Consider the following 22,788-nt stretch of genomic DNA (forward strand, 5'->3'; position numbering starts at 1 on the left):
AGCGCGCGTCCCTCGCCCTCGCGCGCTTTCTCTCGCACATACAGCATACGGCCAATGAGAGTTTTTTTTTTCTACTGCCGGACGCGAGCATCGAAGAGTGAGCCCTTAAAGTTTCGTTGTAAAAAAAAAAAAAAGACGGCTCTATTGTGCCGCTCAAATTAATACGACCTCACTTGCGTGGGACAAATATTACGCCACTGAAACTTCGTACTTAATAGAAATTCGTGATGCTAAGCAAACTTTTTTCACTATGAACTGCCACATATTTTAGTTACTAATCCCAGAAAATTTTGGCAGGCGATAAACCCTGAACAAGCGCGCATGAATACTCTTACTATAGCGAGCTGGGTGAATCGGTGATGGATTTAAGCTGCGCTAACATGTTCTACGCATTTCATTCAGTGTTCACCAGTGAAATGGAGACACTTCCTCCTCCGCGAACCACAAATATATAATGCAACATGTCAGCCATCACATTCACAGCAGGTGGGCTTTTATCTGGAATAGAAAATATTAAGTTGTCTTCATCATCTGGCATCGATGACATTAACTCGAAACTACTAAAAACACGAAACATATTTCTGCAGCGTTTCCGTATTTGTTATTTTCACAGTCGCGTTCCACAGGCTCCATGCCAGAAGAGTGGAAGATGGGGAAGGTTATTCCAGTCTACAAATCAAGTAAAAAAATTCTCCACTAAATTACCGCCCCATCTCATTGACAAGTGTTCCCTGAAAGATCATGGAGCATGTAATCTACTCTCATATGATGAACTTTCTAGATGCTAACAACTTTTTTTTCATCCTTCGCAGCACAGGTACCGCAGGGGCCTGTCTTGCAAGACCCAGCTTGCACTCTTTCTTCATGACATTCATGCTAATCTTGACAGTAACATACAAACAGACGCCATATTGACAAAATCTCTCATCAGTACATATTACTAAAACTTTCTCATTTGCCTCTGCATCCTGATATTCTAAAATGGCTCGAGCAGTTATTAACAAACCACTCGCAGTATGTCTTAGTTAACAAGGACACTTCTAACATTACATCCGTCACATCAGGCATACTACAGGGATCCTGTCCTTGGCCCCCATCTTTTCTTAATTTATATTAACGACTTATCCTCGCATGTGTCCTGCCATATCCCCATGTTTGCTGATGAGCACGTCATTTACCGCACAGTCAATATCATGACACTGACCAAACAGCTCTTCAAATTGGCCTTAACCACGTACAAGAATGGTGTGATCATTGGCTGATGGCACTCAACTCTAATAAATGCAAACTTGTTTCATTTACCCATCATCATTGCCCGCTTCGCTTTACTTATCGAATTAGTAACGTCTCTGTTGAATTAGTAGAATCTTACAAATACTTAGGTGTCGTCACCTTGGCTAATGACCTAATCGGGAACATGCATGTTACTAATGTAATTTCATCAGCTAACAAAACATTAGGATTTCTAAAAGGTCACCTTAGCTTTGCTCCATTGCATGTAAATCTGTTAGCCTATAAATAATTAGTAAGAATAAAACTTGAATACGCATCTTCCATCTGGGATTCGCATCAAGCATACCTGGCCAAAGCCTTTGAGGCAGTTCAATATCACGCCACCAGATATATTCATTCCACATACTCTTACAACATCAGCATATCTTACTTAAAAAAAGAATCTTCCTTGTCGCTTCTATCTTTTCGTTGCCACATTGGCACCCTCTCCCTCTTCCACAGGTTCTACTATTCGACACTTAATCATCCACCATACATTGTCCCTCGATCAGGCCGGTCACAACGCATTGGCCATCTGCTGTAGGTAGCACAACCGCATTCACGCACAAATACATTTTCAGCCTCATTTTTCTACCAAGCATCTAAAGACTGGAATGCCCTTCCTCATCAAGTTGCTGCTGTCACCTGCTCGTCACAATTCGTTCAAGATGTAACAACCTTTTATTTGAGGAATTGAAAGCATTGTAACACTTGCTTGTATATATGTTGTATCCCCATCCCTCATGCAATACCCCTACTACGAGCTCTTTATAAAGAAATAAAATGAATGAAATGAAATTAGAGATATTTGGTGCAATTTAAGAATGCTTATAATCTCACCGCTTATCTTACAAAACGAGCAACTAATGCTTTCACCATGTTCAGCCCTACTCTTTCTTTTTTTTTTTTTTTTTTCTGGCCGCCACTTTCTCTGTGGTGGTCTCACACACATTTAATGCCATCAATGATTAATTTAGTCGGGTGAGATGTGGAGAAAGAAAAGGCTGAACGTCAGCAGGAGGCATAGAATTTCATGCATTTTGTTGGTGAAAGGAGCATTCTCTTGTGGAGGAAGAAAAATCTCTTCCCTGCTACTCTGCACTCCTGTTAGTACATGGTGTCCTGCTTTGAAAGAAAAAAAAAATGTGATCAAGAAAAAGAAGATAGTGTCAAGCCACTGGATTAAATTTCTATCATATATAGATCAAATGAAGAGAATACGCGCCGAAAGCTAACATGCATTCACTGCCTACCTTACGTAGATACCTGTGGGTGCACACTCACAGTCTGCACACTAGTTTCACGCCTTCATCTCACTTAGCTGAAATATGGAACCTTAACGGTGTGTATCTAGCATAAAATAACAATGGTCAGTATGTACAAACGTTAGTATGTATACTCTAGCAACTCTAGTATCACCAATTAATATGGCACCTGGAGGTGCTTCAAATGCAGGAGAGAATAATGCCACGACACGATGCCTTGAGTAAGCGATTCACGTGGAATCAAAATCCGGGTGAGCGTGTTTTACCTCAGCACAGGTCTACTAGTTGTCTGAAATACCGCGGTAGTAGTGGGGAGTCTACTGGAACAAAGTGTCATGTCCTCTTTCATGTGTTTCTGCGCACGCATAGGATGCAAGTTATTTGTGTACTCCACTCTTCGTTTGAAGTACTGACTATGACTATGAAATAATATCCCCCGACGTGGAACACCCACACAAATAAGAAAAGGAAGCGAAATGGAATAAAATTGTTACGTTATCCCAGCCCACACCTCATGCGTGCCATTAAAGAAAAGTGAGACCACAGCAGCCCTTATGGGATTTCACTGTTCACCACAGATGCAAAATGGCAGAAGAGTTCAACCAGTTTCAGATCCCAGACATGGTGCTGAACACACCAAATATTGAATTATCAGGCAATACTGTCATTTTACCTCTTGCGATACTCCAAAAGAAGTTTTCATTCAAGGAAGCAGCATGGCAAAATAAGCCACTAACTTTATGCACAGAGTAGCACCCTATGTCCACTAATTAACACACAGCCATTGATTGGAACAGATTGTCAACCACATACCAATATATGGCATCCTTCAGTACATTGGGGCTTTACACTGTGGCAAAATGATCGCAGTTGTATGTCCCCGCCATTACTATTAAGAATGTTTGTTTCATTCAGAATACTACCGACTACAAAAGGCTGCATGCCTCGAAAATTCAGTTTGCCAGAGAAAACCTAACAAAAAACGTTTCAGTGTACGACGCAAAACATTGCAGACTGGTATTCTCCTCATATAGGCATCACATGTAGAGCTACACTCTGCCAACAGCATTTAATGCCAACCAATAAGAGTGCACCATGCTGCCTGTAAAAATTAATACATGAACTCAAAAGCTTCCCAATTTCCATATTTAGTCCTTTAGGACATTTTTATATCCCAACATCTCACTGCATTTTACTCATTTTCTTTCCTAAAATAGGGTTGGTTTTCACAACCTACATTTTGTTAATGGCATTGCTGAGCGTTCCTTCTGCTGCTTATTTTTACATGACCAGTTTATTTCTAATCACAGACATGTGCCGTTTATTTTGTGTTGAATTACCTGTATGTGATGCACATACATATTGTTTAATCACATAATTTGTCATACGGCATATTATGTAATTAAATAAATGCGTACACTCCCCTTCGTGAAGAAGCTGCACAAGTGGCCTGTGGAACCTGTGATTCACAATAAACTGTTCGTAGTCTCTGGGCTGGTCTGTCCGTATCTGCCGATTTATTCTGCCCTACTAGTATTTGTATGCAACTAGTACTCGCGCAGGCACCATCAAGCTTAATCTTCAAGCTATTAGCCAGTACCCTAGATATCTGTAAGTGTTTGTCAAATAAACGTAGACTAGATATAAAATCGTATAGAAGACTGGCATGTGTGCCAGAAAGGATTGGAAGAAAACTCACCGCAATAGAAGCATGGGCTTTATTTAAACAATGTACCAGACCAAATTTAAAATATATTTCTCCCTAAAAAACATTTTGTACATGATAGCAAATATAAAATTCCAAAAATTTAATATTGCAATGTCAGCATGAAAGACCAAAAACACAACAGGTAGGTTTTTCTTAAAGCCATTCAGGTCTTCAAAGAAAAAAAAAAGGTACAAAAATACATCTCTAAAAAATGCCTCACTTCTAGGAGCCAAAAAAACATTTGGCAACAACAATTACATGCACCAGCAGATGCATGCAGTGCACCATCAACATTTATATCTCGGTACATGCATGGGACAGTTGAATCAGAGGCACATTTCAGGACGTGGCTGTCAAAACAGCAAGTGCACACTGCACACAGGCAGAGTTACGAAGGCACTCAAAGTGGAAGCACTCGGACGGGCAGCACACAGTCCTAACGATTATTATGTGAAACGGGAAGCCTGTCTTAACAGGCAACACAAACTGGAGGACTGAGTGCCACATACTATAAGCCAGTGTTGTTTGTTCTCATGCAGTGAATAAAGATGTAAAGCCACTATGTGAACACATAAAGACAAAGTACACATTTTCCGCAGTCCGCTGTCTTAAAACATATTTACATTTGAAAAATAGGATTTAACATTACCAAGTAATTCAAGGGTTATGAGAAACCCTGAGTTCCAGATTTTGACCCCCCCCGAGGTTCTTAATGTGCACCCAATGCATGCAGTCCATTGACTTCATGTATTTTCACAGCAGCTATAAGACGACTCATTGCACAGAACTCTGTGATAAAGCCGCTACTCAAATACATGAAGACAAAGACAAGGTACACATTTTACCTTGTGTATCTGCCTTGTTTACTCATGCAGTAGCTTGAATGCATTAAATCTTGAGGTAAAGCTACTGCTCGAATGCACAATGACAAAGGAAATATGTATTCTTGGCGTGCCCACACAGTTCTCTTCATGTGTTTGTGCATTTCTTTGTCTTAACGTATTCACACAGTACTTTTACTGTCAATTTTGAACAAACCAGCACATGAAAAAGTGCTCTGCAAAAAAAACTTGGAGCTCCAACTGGATTTGTTGGATGGTGGCACTCTTGACTACCTAAAGTTAAGACTAATGTAAGGACTGCTACTTGTACATGGGCAAAATCTAAAAACACCCCTTCGAGTCTTTTTTGCTTATAAGGTTGAGAATGTCGCTATTACATAATTCTGTATGGTGCTGTATGCCAAATGTTTTTCTTTTTTTTTTGCTTTTTTGTTTTTTGTACTCCACCAAATTACTAAACCCATTGTCAGCACATGAGGCAGCTGTTCCCCCTTTTTTTTTAATACTGGATAAAAAAAAAAATGCAATGATGAAGGGAGATGCTTCTGGCTTCGATCAGTGCAAGCCACAGTTGGTGAGTGCTCCAGACAAAGGGTGAAGCACATTTTCTCGGCAAAGTCGCGATGTACTCAGTACACTGCAGCTGCACTATAGAAATGCCCAATTTGCCTAGAAGAGTCCACTGGCGACATTGCGTCCACTGGCGACGCTGCCCTTACTCGCCACATTGCTTTCTTCGAGACTTGAGCTGCAGTGGAATAAATACGAAATGTAACGGAGGAATGTGCGCACTGGCCAAAAGAAGCCACACATGCGCTGCTGCACCTGTTGCTTTGCAACCGGTGTTCGAAGACGCGGATGCAATCACCGTTTCTTTCATTGTGCAGTGCACTCTAGGAGGTCGCATAACTGTACAGAGCCAATTGGTAAGATGTACATCCAAGATGAACAGTTAAAAAACAACAACCAGGAGCAGCACTTTGTTAATAAAAGTTCGTTAACAGATAAAAAAACACACCAAGACAACAATAGGTGCACATTTTAGAGAGCACCACAGTTTCACATCACACCCAACCTTCAATGTCGCAATCTCATTACAGCAGAAACAATAAATGACGGACCGTGATAGCAAATATTATAGAAGGCATGACACCCACAACCTTGAATTATTTGTCAAGTTAGGTGCTTGATTGCCTGCAAAGCTAAAATCATTTATTATTTGTAAAGTGCAGTTCAAAGCTTTAGCATGCAGCTTAAGAGCAGATATATTTCAACATAATGTTACCAGTTTGCATGTTCTGATAAATTAGCTTTAGAATAGCATTTGGGCTATCTGCATGGCCAAACACAGAAATGCTATGGCCTCTTACATGCATTTTTGTAGAGGCATTTAGCAGTACGTTTTGCATAGCCAACACTAGAAGTGTGGTGCCATCTGGTAGAGAGCAATCAAATCACTTCTGTGGCAATGGTATGACCCCTTACTAGGCCTAGCTAAGCCTAACAATGTGTAGCTGGGGAGCAAGTTCTAAAAACAAACTAATGCTAATGCCTTATTTTCCAAGTTACATAACACTGAGCAAAACGGCATTGTACAATTGCATTTTGTGAATGAAATGAAACTGACGTAGCTATGACAAACACAGTCTGGAGATGGCACCCTGCGTACCGCGTTTTCCACTACTAGCAACACAGGTGGTGCATATTAAAAAACTGATGTGTGTACATGATTTGCAAAGCTCACTACAGCCTTCCAAGCCTGCATGCACACGTGGTCCCACTCCATTTTTTATTGTGCACACTGTACTAGCATATTAAGATAGACTTCCACTAGTGTTTAACACTTCGTCTGTTAACATCGTCGTCACAGAATGACAAACTCAACTTGTCTTACACATTTTAAGATTTGCTGCAAATACCAAGGCACTCTGCAGAAACGACCAGAGGAACGTGCAACATTTTTAAGACGACACATTTCCCGAAATCGTACCGAGAAGCTTCCTCACACTACATACTACGCAGTTCACTAAAACACATTTCCAAAGAACTTCGTGTACTGAAAAAGACTAAAAAGTCGCTGTATTGCTGCACGGCAAGCATTTGAAGTGCATGCACATAATTAACAAAGCATCATTGAATGTGAACTGCACTTTAGTGAGAAACAGGATACAGGCATTTGAAGAAGTCATACTTATCTACTGTAAAGCTGCACATGTACCAACATACACCAGAATTTTTTAACACTGCAACATAGGCCTACATGTCGTAACAAACATACGCAACACATTCTTTACAAACACATGGGCTTGCACTCAAAGCTAGTAGTAGGAATTGACTGATGCTACTTTGACAATGTGTGAAAGAGTAAACGTTTCATTTGTAAAAAATAAAAGAAAGGAGCATACAGGATGGTTAAAACAAATTACAAAGCATAAAATTTCACCTATTATTCAAGCTGCAGTGCTCTAGCACAAAAGGCACGCCAGAGCATTTCTTAAAAAAATATGTGAGAATGAAACGACACACATCGGTGAGAATGCACAAAATAAAAATTTTCGCCATCTGTGTTTACTATAATGAACAGGCCTATATAATAATTTCCTGCATTTAAATGTAGAGCAGTAAATTACACATCGTCGGTTAGCGTATCTACGGGGTTTAATAACACAACTAAATGTAATGGAATGTTTACAGAAAAGCTGAAACCGTCTTACAGCATTGCTCCAATGCTCACAGTAACGACTTGAAGAAGTTATGCTTACCACTTTCAATCAAATGATATTAACGTGGCAAAAAAAGCACCAGGCTATGTAAATACAATATTCTTTGAACGTCATGGCATTAAGCGAGCATATTTTACAAGCAAGACACGCAATGGGCATCAATGTTATGAGAAACATTTGCATGTTCTTCGACAGGCCCATTATGTTACTTAACTACCACACAGCGTGTTCAGCAGCTGCATTCCTGATCAATCACTTTCAGTGACACTTTCCTTGGGCAGGGGCAACGATTCACTGTAGCTAAGAGGCATTCCGTGACATCACAATCTTTACTCTGCCAATCACGTCAATGTACTGCTCGATAGCGTCGCCAGGCTAACACCTCCAGCATCTCATTAAAGGGTCATTCCACGCGAAACGTCCCAGACCCAAAAAGCGACCATCGTTGATTTTCTTGAAAAAAATTGGGCTAGGTGGCTATTGTGTGAATAAGGTTTCAGCAAAGTACTTTCGTCGAAAAAAATTTTTGGATCACGTGAGCTCTCTTTGAAGTTTCCACGAAGAAGCAATAGTTGGTTGGAGGTAAATTTTTTCATTCAAGTCTGAAACTAGGTGCAGTAACAAATTTTAGAGAATTCTAGGGGCATCCTTCTTTCATATAATGTGATAACTGAATGCATTTTCGAATTTTCCGCGTTTATTTGGCTCAGTAAAAAAGCAAGACATGTTGCGTTTTCAGACATTTTTTTTCCCATAAACTGCGCAAATTTTTCAGCTACAATATTCTTTCTCCCTTTTCGCCTGTTGCTATAGTGTATGCTAAAAAAATTTGATGTCAGCAATCAATATCACCAGTAGGCACTGCGTACATACCGCCGCTCCCCTCGTCGCCGCTTCCCTCGTGAGCGGCAGTATGTACGCAGTGCCTACTGGTGTTATTGGTTGTTGACATCAAAATTCTTTTTAGCATACACTATAGCAACAGGCGAGAAGGGAGAAATAATATTGTAGCTGAAAAATTTGCGCAGTTTATGGGAAAAAAAATGTCTGAAAACGCAACATGTCTTGCTTTTTTACTGAGCCAAATAAACGCGGAAAATTCGAAAATGCATTCAGTTATCACATTATATGAAAGAAGGATGCCCCTAGAATTCTCTAAAATAAAATTTGTTACTGCACCTAGTTTCAGACATGAATAAATAAAAATTTCCTCCAACCAACTATTGCTTCTTTGCGGAAACTTCAAAGAGAGCTCACGTGATCAAAAAAAATTTTTTTTTCGATGAAAATACTTTGCTGAAACCTTATTCACACAATAGCCACCTAGCCCAATTTTTTTCAAGAAAATCAACCATGGTCGCTTTTTGGGTCTGGGACGTTTCGCGTGGAATGACCCTAAAGCATGTTTCTCTCTCTCTCGATAATAGACAGGTTTAGCTCGTCCGGTAATCGGGTAAACGTAAGCAGTCCGGGCGTTGGGGCGTGTTAGCGGAACCGTAAACGTGAGCAGCCTGTATGGTGCTGCCACCTGGTGGCACAGAGCTCAAACTGACAAAAACAGCTAATATTGCAGCAACCAAGTGTATTCTACTTCGCTGCTGGGGTAAATTTTCAGCCGTGGCGTAATCGTGTAGCTGCCAAAAATTTACACCAGCAGCGAAGTAGAATACACGTGGTTACTGCAATATTAGCTGTTTTTGTCAGTTTGAGCTCTGCGCCACCATGTGGCAGCACCATACAAGCCGCTCAAATTTACGGTTCCGCTAACACGCCCCAACGCCCGGACCGCGCGCATTTACCCGATTACCGGACAAGCTAAAATTCTCTAGTGTCGCAATGTGAAAACAACACTGACAGCAAGTGGGAGCACCCACAAATTTCTTTCTGCTGTTCCGAGCAACCAACCTGGTGCACACCAAATGTGGTCAACAAGAAAGTGGTTAAACAAGAATGCAGCCAAGCAGTTTGTAAGCAACGCATAACAATAGGCTCTCCAACAAGAACAAGAGGCGAGAGCACTTGAAACTGCACAAAAGCAAACAGAAGCGATGCAGAGACGGCAGCTAGGTCAGGACAAGAAGCGAGGATGGAAGAAGCGCAAACACCACACTGTGCCAAGACAATGGGACACGACCAGCGTGGGACCGGGAATGTGTGCGTGAAACTGGGGTGGGCTCGTGGGCGCTGCCGCTGCTGCTGCTGCCAGAGCTGTGGCTTGTCGGACAGTGCAGTGCACCACCCTCACTGGCCTCGCCTGCGAACTGACTACCAATGCCACTAAGCCACTGAACGCAGGGAAGTGGGGTCAGGGAGAGACCACGGCCCCAGTCACCGGAGGAACAGGGAGGGGCCCGCATCATCATCCCCGCCACCACAGCGTCCCAGGACAACAGTCTCCCGGAGGCGAGGAAGAGGCCTCGCGACAATGAGCAGGGCGCGGCGATGGCGGGCAGCAGCGCGCCCTGCTCTGCCCGGTAATGACTTGCTAGGCTGGCCACTGGGCGGCATCAACTCCAGACGTCGGCCGAATAGCGCCGCTGCGACTCCATGCGCTTGAGGTAGGACACTGCCTCGTCTTCTGTCATGTTGCCATTCTCGCGGAAGATCTCTAGTAGGATCTCGTGCACGTCTCTTGCCATGTTACGTGCATCACTGCAAGAGGGGACATGAAAGAGGCAAGACCGTCAGAAGAATGCACACATTTTAAGATGCTATCCAGTCACTGGACACTTCACTTTGGGGAGAATATAGACTGATTTGATGCACTGGAAGTGTTCCACTTTTTTTGCCATATGCAGCCATAATTTTAACTTGACATGCATACTTCAAGCATGCTAGCACATATGGGTAACAAGGCCAGCTACTGACACATAAGAGATAAGTACAGACGATGGTCACTGGGTGCCGGGCTCTAGAAAGAATGCCTTCAAAAGTTCATGACTGCTCAGCTTTCTTGAGAAGGCAGCAAGCAGTCACTTCCAGCAGCATGATTTTTACATGTTAGCAAAAGTAGGACAGCAAGGAATCATTAACATCAATGAGTTCAGAGGCATAAAGAGCAACTACTACTGGCTTAGTTTACACCAGTCCAATTTTTCCAACCTGTGCAGCCCATTTGCTCAGGTGCACTCTAAGGCACAGAAAAAATTACACACTGCCGATTGTGAAAGCAAACCTAATGAAGTGTTCTGGTTACGAGCAGTGCTCGTCCCCTATTCTGAATGCGCCACCAAAAGTTGCAGCCAACTTCCACACTACCTTTCACATGAGCACGCAGGAAAGGCGTATTACCAATGCACAAAGAACAAGTTGTACTCAATTCAACAACAGGGCACGGATAACATTACAACCTTCACACTTTAGCACTGCTCCGTTCAGAGTCCATGCCTGCAAAGTGATAAAGTCGAGATTTCCAGGCATGAAACATCTCAAACTTCATGAGCAGTCCTAAGATGCTGTGCAGAGAAGGCAAAAAAAAAAAAGCTGTTTGCTCACCCACAAATGTAGAAGTGGCCATTCTTCTTGCCAATGAGGTCCCAGACCTCATCCTTGTTCTGGCGCAAGAGATGCGTCACATACACCTTGTGTGGCTGGTCTCGCGAGAAGGCCAGGTACAGCTTGGTCAGTGTACCATTTGCCAAGTACTCCTCCAGCTCCTCCTGGTAAAGGTAGTCTTCCTCCTTCTTGCGGCAACCGAAGTAGAGTACCGCTTCACCCACTGGCTTGCCTGCATTGTCCAAGCACGTTCAAAGAAATTAGGCATTTTTCAGCATGGATGTATGCCTTGTTACCTATCTTTTAAAAAAATGGAAAGTTTAGAAGGTATGGAACCAGACGTCAAATGCAACAGTGTAGAAGTCCACCAACGCCTGCATTGCTCCACCCATTATGGTGCTGAACTATCTTAATGACATGGCGTCCAGGATCAGCATGCCGCATACGTCACCCAATTTTGAAGACCAAAGCATTGGCACAGTGGTACTGTACTCCACCAACAGTACCACTGTTGGTACACCTTGGGAAAGCAGGCCAATAGATATCACGTTTGCCGATGCTTTAAGGAAAAGGAACCAGTCCTTTGAGCAAAATTGTCAGCTGTCTTGCATTGTGGACATGAATAATACCGTATCTACTTGCTTAATGCTCGTAATTCTCTTAGCGGGAAACTGATAAAAGTTGGGGGGGTGCGATCATTACAGGGGTAAATATTCCAAGAGAATGTCCTAAATGCTAAATAGAAAATGGAGTCGCTGTGTATGGCGGTTCTCATTCCAGGCACTGAAATGAGAATCAGGTTACACAGCGAAATTGTGCAGGTGTTGCCTGCATTTTTTGTTGCCGTCTTCGGAGAATCTTAAGCGCACGTGCACTGTGTGCTGCTGTGGCAGAAAATGTTTGGAAAAAGAAATGGCGGGAACCTCGACTTGGCTGTCATGCGCAATCATCACATCCGGCCAGAAAAAGCAGATGACAGTTGCTGCAGCAATTTTCCAGGGTGCAATGATTACTCTAGTTAAAAATATTATAATTTTTGATGGCCAACGTGGTAGATGCGAGCATTATGCCAGTAAACATGGAACTTGGCTTAGCTGTTCATGATAGCTCTATAGTGACTACATGCATTTTGTTTACCATACAAAGCAAGTTGGACGAGTTGGTAGGTTAACATTTTCTCGTATATGTGCAGCGCGACACAGACGAGGGACAAGGAATGGATGACACAAGCGCTGACTGACAACTGGAAGTTAATTGCTTGACAAATCATTATAAACACTTAGGTCACATGGTGCGTAACCGATATGCAAGGGTGCCGAGAAATCGGGCCATTCAAAATTTGTTTCGTTTTGATGCAGTGAAATAGACGTTTGGCTAACACACGAGGCGGAATCTATGTGCTTGCGATATGCCTCGACTATCCCTCGGCTTGGTTCATTTACATTTTTGAACACTGTTCAAAATTATACCCTAGCATATCTGGTACGCATTACCTGACCTAAGTGTTTATAATGATTTGTGAAGTAATAAACTTTCAGTTGCGAGTCAGCGCTCGTGTCGTCCGTTCCTTGCCCCTCGTCTGTGTTGTGCTGAACATATACATAAAAATTGTTTATCATCCTCAAAAAAGTGCATAAGGGCCCCTTATATAAGTTAAACAAATCTGCACTTGCGGTCAAGAAATACAGGAGCAGCGAGGGCACAACTCACCTTCTCGGCGAAGGAAATCCCTCTCTTGGATGAAGCCGCGGAATGGTGCCAAGCCAGTGCCTGGCCCCACCATCACAATGGGAACTTGTGGCCGCGAGGGCAACTTGAACTGCGACCGTCGCACGTACACGGGCAGCGTGGGCTGCGTGCCGTTGTCGGGCCGCTTGAGTGCCAGCCAGCCTGTGGCAACACCGTGGTTGATGCGCTTGGTCGGCGTCTCATATTCCACCTTCACCGCTGTCATGTGGATGCTGTCGGGGTGCGTCTGCGCAACAGAGAGAAGTTTTATGAGCACAGTCCTAGCCTACAAGGCTGCAAGGAAAGCCTGTGAGAAGTGCTTACTTGGACAAACTGTCATCCTGTAATAATTTGTACATAAACTGTTAATCGTCTGAGAAAAATGCAAACTAAAATTAAATTTCGAACAAGGCTATTGAAACCTATGAGCACAATTCAGTGACTAAATACATAAAAATTGGGTCAGTGAACACGGCATGAACAGATATGTAGCACTATGCAAGGAGCGTGCGTCCTGGGTCTTGCTCGAAAGCTGCCAGTGTGTTATATGAAGCTGCTACTATATTAGCAAAAACACATATCGTTGTGTTTTTGCGTATTTATAATGTTCTAAAACATCACTGCACAAACTTTTGATGTGACCTGTGTTCATCACATATGTGAGCTCTGCAAATGGCAACAATGTCCATTTTTTTATGTGTAAGAGTCAAATTCCCGAAACATGATGAATGTAAAAACTTGGAAATGCTATTTTTTTTGTTTTTGTTTGCAAGGTGCTTGTTCTTGTCCCTCAAGTCCCTTTTCGCCTGTTCCCAAGCAGTGTGCACAGTTTATTAGAATGCTTATGAAATCACCAGACAACAAAAAAAGGCAACAATAACAGATGCCTAATCACACAAGCATTTCTGGATTTTATGTTCCCATCAAAACGCATCTTAACGGCTGCCAATAAAACTCATAATCTCGCACGCAGCTTGATACTGCAATACCAAAGGTGCAAACTACCTTTGGCGATGAGGAGATGGAGTAGTATCGAGCCTGCAGCCTGGGCATGAGCTCCAGAAGATGATCCAGTGGTGGACGTGCTGATGGCAAGTCCTCCAGAATGTGTACGACGCTGCGGCAGTCATTGAGTACCCACTGCTTGTACATGCTCTGCAAAGGAACATTCACCCAGGGGGAGGGCCTTTTCAAACAGGCAGCGAAGGCGCCCTGTACAGCACTTCCAAGAGCAATGACAATCGGTTACAAAAGTAACAGCCAACAGCTTCTCAAATGAAAGGTGCACTCCAACATACTGCATGAATTGACCAGACCACATTCAGCCTGACTAGCTTCAACATAGGCTACAAATTTGATTTATATTGCCTTTTATTTCTGCTATTAAAAACGGTTACAATTACATCTGTCTGCAAGTGGTGGTAGCTGTTTCTAATGCAGTAGACTTCCATTCATTCGATTTCAGTTAATTAGATTCGATCCTGATAGGAGGTCCCAGTCGGCACCCATACATTTCTATGGGCCTAAACATTTGTTATTTCGATCCTAAAATTGGCCTTAGATAGACAATTTGAACTTGAGTGGTCGGCATGCATGTGCTTGACCCCAATGGTGACCCCCATAGCAACCCTTTTACCAGCAACGTCTGTCTTGACAGAGCTTAGGGAACCGTGTACGCGTTAAAGATACCATCTTCCCCCTCCAAAAACGTCTACTTTCGGTCTGCCCTAGGAAGCTCTTCAAGCGAAAATGGTAGCTCGCAGTGAATGATTACATTATTTACTTGATTCTAATGTGATCTTAGGTGCCCGTTCCTGCAGCGAGCGTCGGAGTCCCTCATAACTTAGCACTGCTAAGAAAGACAGCAATAGTGAAGAGAGCGCGAGGAGAAAGGCGGAAGAGGAGGGCGCAGCAGAACCATGAGGCAATGAGCGAAGGAAGAGGGCATGGCGAAAGTGTGAGAAGAAAAGTGTAGTGCCACGCAAGACGGGCTCTGCGGCGACGATGGCTACGAGATAACGCCAGACTAACGCGAGTCGTCAGTTCACCGATGGCACCAACGATAAGGCATGCGGCGAGCGCATCCACCGATACCATATATGGAAACAAAGTGGTGTATGAGCGGAGGTCTTTCTGAGGCGGCTGCTGTGAATTGCGCCCCCGCGTCACCCATGCGCTGCCGATCTCCCGATAAGCGAGGCAGACGCGTCGGGCTTTGCTCCGTTTGCAACGTGCCACACGAGACAGACTGTCTGCGCCAGCCAATATATTGCGAAATGAAAACACATATAGAGCTGCGCTCAAATTTTGCATTAGGGCATATGGTAATCGTCGGTGAATTCCCCCCCCCCCCCCCCCAAGAAAATGGGTCGAAAATTTGCCTGTGCAGTGCAATCGAATACAAAATAAAAACCGTGTTCACAACGTTCGCAACAACTTATTGCTTATCGCAATGCTCCACATTACGTAGATGAGTCGAGTCAGCCAAATATTTTAGTGATTTCAGATAGTCCGTTTTCCTGGCTAGTATGTTTTTTTCCAGAACACATGAACAAGAATTTTTTTTTTTCAATCAATCAATCAATCAAATCTTTATTTCCAACGACAGTTGGGGGTCCCTTAGGCGAAAAGCGGTAATAACACCACTTGAAAATGCCTAAGGGCCCACGTACATGACAGCGGTGTTAAAATGCATACTTTCAAAAACAAATTTACAATAAGAGAAAAAAAAGATGCAGGTAAAAAAAAAATTTAAAAAGAGGTTGTGCAAATACAACAATGGAACAGTAGAACAAATGAGGATATATAAGTACACTCTAGGACGGTTGTGTTTTGGAGCTGAAATATTCGGAGTTCATGTGAACACATATAAAATGACGAAAACAATAAACGCGATATAAAGAGTAATGAAGCATTCTTGATCATGTTCGAACAGTATATTATAAAAAAGTTTACACAAGAGTTAGAAAAAAATCACGCATTTGTTTTTTTGTAAACGTAGAAAAGTTAGAGTCTTTCTCTTCATATTTATTAAGTAGGGATGGCATTGTGAATCTAAGAGACTGCAAAAAATAGGTCGTACGCGAACGAGGAACAAGCCACCTGTCGGCGCTGCGGGTGCGTGAATCCGTGTAATGCATGCTTATGTTGGATGAATCTTTAATAAACGCTCTGAATTGTTCCTTTGCGAAGAAATAAGCATACATCAAACGAAAATCGAATATGCGTTTCACACTGATTATTTTATAGCGAGCAAACAATGTACCTGTAGAACTATTGCACGGGACGTTTGCAATGTACCGAAGTGCTCTCTTCTGCAATAGGTGAATTGTTTTTATGTTACTTAGGGTTGTGGTGCCCCAGACTAACAGGCAGTAATTTATATGGGAAGAAAACAGAGCATGATAAATCTGAAGTTTAGCTTTTTCTGGAAGAAAGTGCCTACATCGTGACAGAACACCAGCAGCACGCGATAATGATTTGGTCAGTGATTCAATATGGCAAGTCCATGTCATATGAGCAGAAAAAGTCACACCCAGAACTTTATGTTTCTCTACTATTTCAACGGGTATTCCCTCAAGCGTTAATGATTGGTTCACGTTTACCTCCATGCCTCGGGATCTGAAAAAAACAGCTTTTGTTTTTTTCGCATTTATTCGTAGCCCATTAGCAGTGGACCATTGCAGCACATCTGAAAGTACACTTTGGGTTCTGGCAACAATTTCAGTTGGATTTTGTCCAGAAACAAAAATACTAGTGTCATCGGCGTAGAGTAGGAATGAGGCATCATTGTTTATCTTAACAATATCATTTATGTAGATAATGAAGAGCATTGGTCCTAATATGCTTCCTTGAGGCACGCCACAAGAAATGGTTTTAGAAGAAGAAAAACAGTTAGCAATTGAAACGCATTGCTTCCTCTCAGACAGATATGAACTAAACAATGCATTAGATACACCACGTACCCCATAAGCGTTCAACTTCCCGAGTAAAATGTAATGGTTTAGGGTATCGAAGGCCTTGCTATAGTCAATGAAAACACCAAGCGTAAACTTTTTTTCTTCGATGTTCTTAATTATCAATTCTTTTTGAGCTAACAGCGCAGTCTGTGTAGATTTACCACGTTGAAAACCATGCTGATACTCTGAAAGTATATTGTGTTTGTTAAAGAAGCTATTTACGCGGCAGAATATTATTTTCTCTAATCCCTTAGAGAATACAGGTATTATTGAAATTGGTCGGTAATTATTAGCATCATTAATATCTCCACTTTTAAATATAACAGAAACTTTTGCGATTTTCATGAGATTTGGGAAACAGCCAGACTGAAAGACTAGATTAAACACGTAAGCTAGAGAAGGAGCAAGCAGGTCAATTACGTGCTTAATCGCTTCTACCTGAAATCCATCGACATCGACAGCTTTACTGTTTTTTAGGGAAAGAAATGTACGTACTATTTCTGCCTCATCTGTAGGTGCGAGAAAAAATGTATCAGCATTATGGTAAGCAATACGAGTATGAGCAATGCTTCCCAGTGGTTGCACTGCATTAGAAAAGTGCTCACTGAAGTGCTCAGCTAAAGGCACACCGGAAAGTTTGTTCCCGCCAATGGTTATTTCCGTTAGAGTATTCTGACCCGCTTTGCGGTTCAGTGCCTGATTGATGGCTTTCCATACTTGGTTTGGGCGCCGTCGATAGATGTCAGAAAACATGTGGTTATAGTAGGAGGTCTTTGCCTTTTTCAATGCCGCAGTTAGTTTGTTTCTGTAAGTTTTAAAGGCCTCAAAATCCTTAATATCTCTTGTGCGCAAAAACTTCTTAAAAAGGCGACTTTTTTTCTTGATCATTTTGATATGCTCCCGCCCTACCCAAGGTTTTCTTCTTTTTCTGTTAGCTTTGGCGCTTACGTAAGGAAAAGATTTGTTGTAATGACTAGTGAATATAGATAAGAATTCACGATAGCTCTCATTTGGGTCTAGCTTATCATAAACAGAAGACCAATCTTCCCTGAGCATACGCATACGGAATGAGGTCATATTTTTGTTAGACATACATCTATATTTAGCGATATCCCCATGGCAAGTTATTTCTTTTTCAGTAGTTTTAGGAAAAGCAATAAAGACAGGACAGTGGTCACTTACGCAGGCGCATACCGTGCCAGCTGCGGCTACATCAGTGTCTATGCTGACGATAAACAAGTCTAGTATGGACTGGCAAGTTGTCGTTACGCGTGTCGGCGTATTAATGACACTATTGTAGCCACAAGCGTAAAGTTTGTTAAGGAATTCCCGGGAGGTCAAATTATCCTTCAGAAGGTTTATGTTAAAGTCGCCACCTATTACAGTGTTATAGCGATGAAATGTTGAGTATTCTAATATTTCTTCAATAAATTCCAAGAATACACTCATATCACCAGACGGTGGGCGGTAAAACGCCACATACATGTTGATATTGCTCTTTATGCAAAGCACTTCATAGTCAGCTGTAATGCAGGTGAATTCCGGGATTATGTCGCAGAGCATGTGTTTCTTTACGTGCATTGCCACTCCGCCACCACGGAAGCCACTTCGATTGATAAAATAGTGATTGTAGTCAATCATATTTAGCATATCGCTTGCTTCGTGATACCACGTTTACTGTATTTTACTGTATACTGTATACTGTATACTGTATACTGTATACTGTATACATTTACTGTATACTCGCCAAATTAAAGTACTTGCAATGGGAAAAGGGAGCAGCAGCCGGCACGCAGCCACACTGCCAGGTCGAAAGCTCTGTCGTATGAGTTGGCACACTGCTGAGAGCACGGTCGGCGGCGCGGTATGTTTGAATTAATCGTCCCAAACGCTTACGTGCTCGTATTACTGGGGACCACAGCGTCAGTTTGTATTATGCGAATTCAAATTAACGAAATTTCACTACATGTTGCTAGCAAGAACACTGCTCCAGGCTTACCTTCCCTTCATCGGAAGAAGAGCTCATGAGCTTCAGCTTTTTCTTCTCCTCCTCGTTGCTGGCATATTCTGAAATTTCTTTCAGGACGTGCGTCCTAGGGGGAGTGGTGATGTCTACATAGTACAACAGTGCAGTTCTGTAACTGCATGGGCATGGAAAGGGGTGTTTCTTGGAGCTGTCCTCTGAAAAACAGAGCGTGGCAGTAATTGATGAGCTGTCAAAAATGGACCTCAAAGGCCCGAGTTGGAGCAAGGTGAAAGTGCCCAGAGAATAGGCATTGGGTTTACAACACAGAGACACATGCGACTTATATGAGACACTGTGCTTGGTACTTGGAGATCCAATATCTACCATCTAGGGTTCCTTAACGTACACTTAAATTTCAGTAAATGAGTGCATTTGCATTACAGCATTACCGGAATATGATTGCCATATTTGGGAGTCGAGCGCACAGCCTGACACATAGTAAGAGGTCACTACAGCCACCACACCATCACACTGGGCACTTAAAGGAAACATACATGCATTTATATTACGTCAACATTGCACCGCCGCACAGTGTGTGGCCAACCACGTTGAACAGACTCACCCTAAGCTTCACGCCTCACTACCCACCCAAATTCACCCTGCCCTTGGAAAAAGTAGGTTCGCTGGAGAGACATGTGGCAACAGCATCTCTCAGTAATAACAGCTGAAGCATCTGCTCAGCCAAGAGAAACAACTCCTATAACAATAGAGCAGATATTCTCATGAGCCCAGATGTAGAAACACCAAGTTCACCATGCGGAGGTCATCAAACTTTCTATAATGCTCGCAAGAAAAAGCTCTACCGAATGTCCATACATTGTGCTTTGTCGTGAAGGTGGCTCTGCATCACAGCCAGCGAAATACAGCCCAAGTCCAGGGTGTGGGACGTAGTGTGTGAGCACTGTGTGCTGGCAAAAAGCCTTACGCTTTATAACAATTAAACAAAAAGTTTTATAACAATTAAATCCGGCTAATGGGTGGGTGCGTCGAAAGGAAAAAGGACGCAAAATCCTCGAAAAATTAAATTTAAAAATGCGAGCCGTTTTGTCACACTCACCGGTCTGATTGTACTTCTTTCTGTCCACTTTAAATGTTTGAATGTTTGTCCCCTCTGCTTTTTTTCATGCAACCTGGTTATAACAATTATCGGTTGTAACAATAGGATTTTCTTGGCACTTCGAACAGGCATCCCTGCACCACTGTCCACACCCAACAACAGGAAATAGCGCCGGAGAGGCACAGGAACAAGCACGCCTGTTTCTCTTCTGTCGGGCAAATACCATTGATACAACAAACGCAGCACTCATGTGCACAAAGTATCAACCATTTTCGACCGGACGAAGAAGTACCAAAATTCGTCTTTAGCATTGTGCATAAACGAATGGAACTCCCTGCCGTCCAACATCGCCGAGATATCAGATGCTTCAATATTCCACTCAGCGCTGCTGGGCTATTTAGAAAGTGAAAAACATTCCTAACCTGTATCTGCCTGTCTTTGTTTGATATACGGTATTTGTACGCTATATGTATGCAGTGTTCTTTCCAGTGTATTCATGATCAGTGTTTTAACGGCCATGTAACAAATTATACTGTACTCGTCATCAATGTATTTTGTAGATTTTTTTAACTCTGCTATTCTGGACACCTTGGTTCAAATTAACTCGCTGTTTCTTTTTTTCTTGTTTTGTTGTAAGTGTTCTTGTCTTCGATTTATATTGTTTATAAATTATATGTATGTACTCACCTGAAATCCACCCCTATGTAATGCCCACTAGGGCCTTCAGGGTATTGAAATAAATAAATATATAAATAAATAAATAAATAAATAAATAAATAAATAAATAAATAAATAAATAAATAAATAAATAAAACACTGGGAAGACAAGTTCCTCAATGATTGCTGGACAAGCTCAAAGCAAATGCCTGAATGGAAGAACTTTTCAAGCTAAACCAAGCTGTCAACTAAGCCAGAGTTGTCCGCACAAAAGTGCCCAGGAGTTTTTCATGCCACCTTTTCATATAAGCAACTGTGACAAACTATCAGTGCAAATAACTTTCCTAAGTTAATTTCTCAAAGCAGCTTGCATAAGTAAGGAAGTGTGCAAAACAAGACTGCACTCTAAGCAAGCTGTTTAGATCTGTTTAGATCACAACACTTTCAGGTTACGCACCATCAAGGTTTTTGAGTGTGATGATAGTGTCCAAATCCACCTTGAGCATTTGTCCCAGGTTCTCTACTATGGCGATGTCATTCATTGGGTAGACGGCCACGTGGTCACCGGCATCGTACCTTTGGAAGTACATGCACATCACAAACTTAGAAATAAGGCCAACTTCTGCATCACTTCAGCATGACAGCACCCTTCAGCTTAAGCTTCAGAATGACCTTTTCACATCCCCTAAGCTTGACAACAGACCAGTTAGATAATGCCACCTCAAGAAACAGGGATGTCTGGTAAGCCTACTGATTCTGCCTGTGCCGTGATATAAAGATCTTACAATGATTTAGTAAAGGACGTAGTTTTCAGCGAGGACATTAAGTGCATTTTCAATTAATGTGAATGATAACGCAGAGGTGAATGGAACTCTTCAAATTGAAAACAACGACCTCATATAAAAATGAGATGTATAAGATTTTAAAGTGTAAATGCATATGTATATTTTGCTTTCTCTTTCGTTGCTTCTTTTTTTCACCCTTTTTTTTATGCATGTACATTTCTTACTGAAACACTTGAACCTATGTTCACCGTACTATTTTGGTTTATGTTGCTTGTTTTCATCATGCATTTCTAATCATTTGTATGCTTACTGCTTTTAGACTTGCCTGCCCTGTAATAAAATAATACCATACCAATAGGAGTTTTTACTAATGTTGTACCAATAGGTGGACAGTTCTATTTTGGGACCGCCTTCTGTAGCACTTATATACTAAGACACTTATGTATCTTCATGCTGTGATAATAAACATTAACTTCAACATTGCACAAGTAATTGCCTAAGCATTTGCAAAACACCATTCATTCTACAAACACAGAGGTCAGAAGCTTCATTAAAGTGACTTCGGAGCTGCTTATGACAACGACACACTATAAATGTGCTGACAGAAACGTGAACCCCAATACATAGCACCTGAGACAGTGGGGGAGGCCTCACCTCATTTTGGAGCCAGCAATGCTAATCTCAATGTGCATGCATGAACGTGAACCCTTGTACAGTTCCTTGTGGACTCGGACAGGCGCCAGGAATGGGTTCTTTGCATCAAAAGGCCTGCAGAGTAGTGAGAAGAAGAAAAACTGTTTCCTTGAGTTGCTGATCAAACTATAGTCCTGCTAACCAAAAACCTACGTAACTCAATTAACAAGGTATGGTGTTCAGCGATACCAATGACCGACATACTAAGTAAAAACGCTTTTCATGAAGTTGTGTGGAAACAAAAACCATCACAAGTCTAAGCTGGCATAAGATAAGCAAAGAAGTTACAAGATGAAACAAGATGAGTTCATATCTCAGGTCTATTTTATCAGACTAGCTTTTCCAGTGGTTCCAGCAGCTACTGACATTTTCAGAAAAATAGCAATACAGTTAAACCCCGCTATGATGAAATTAGCGAAGAAAGTGAAAATTTCACTTTTGTGAGAATTTCATTGTTGCGAAATAAGACAGCACACGCGGGGAGGGGAATACGCTGCAAAATGAAACTTTACTGCCAAAATTCCATTAGCCTACTTTGGCGAGCCTTGCTTGAGACTGCTGAACTGCTCTACCCACAT

At 42.1% G+C, this 22,788-nt stretch overlaps 1 protein-coding gene across 5 annotated transcripts in view; it reads right to left on the reverse strand.

Annotated features, from left to right (window-relative positions):
• Positions 1–4,241: 4,241 nt before the first annotated feature.
• LOC119446506 (NADPH--cytochrome P450 reductase-like) overlaps positions 4,242–22,788 on the reverse strand; it is a 93,109-nt gene continuing 74,562 nt past the window's right edge. For all 5 annotated transcript variants that reach the window (XM_049664188.1, XM_049664190.1, XM_037710949.2 and 2 more), the window contains exons 8-14: positions 22,172–22,285; positions 21,190–21,308; positions 18,992–19,173; positions 14,039–14,188; positions 13,016–13,280; positions 11,306–11,537; positions 4,242–10,462 (exon numbers count right to left, since the gene is read on the reverse strand). In XM_049664188.1, coding sequence (XP_049520145.1) covers positions 10,318–10,462; positions 11,306–11,537; positions 13,016–13,280; positions 14,039–14,188; positions 18,992–19,173; positions 21,190–21,308; positions 22,172–22,285 — 1,207 coding nt within the window. In that variant the 3' untranslated portion in view covers positions 4,242–10,317. The remainder of the gene's footprint in view (positions 10,463–11,305; positions 11,538–13,015; positions 13,281–14,038; positions 14,189–18,991; positions 19,174–21,189; positions 21,309–22,171; positions 22,286–22,788) is intronic.

Source organism: Dermacentor silvarum, chromosome 3 (assembly GCF_013339745.2).
Source record: "Dermacentor silvarum isolate Dsil-2018 chromosome 3, BIME_Dsil_1.4, whole genome shotgun sequence".
In the NCBI taxonomy this organism is placed as follows: domain Eukaryota; kingdom Metazoa; phylum Arthropoda; class Arachnida; order Ixodida; family Ixodidae; genus Dermacentor; species Dermacentor silvarum.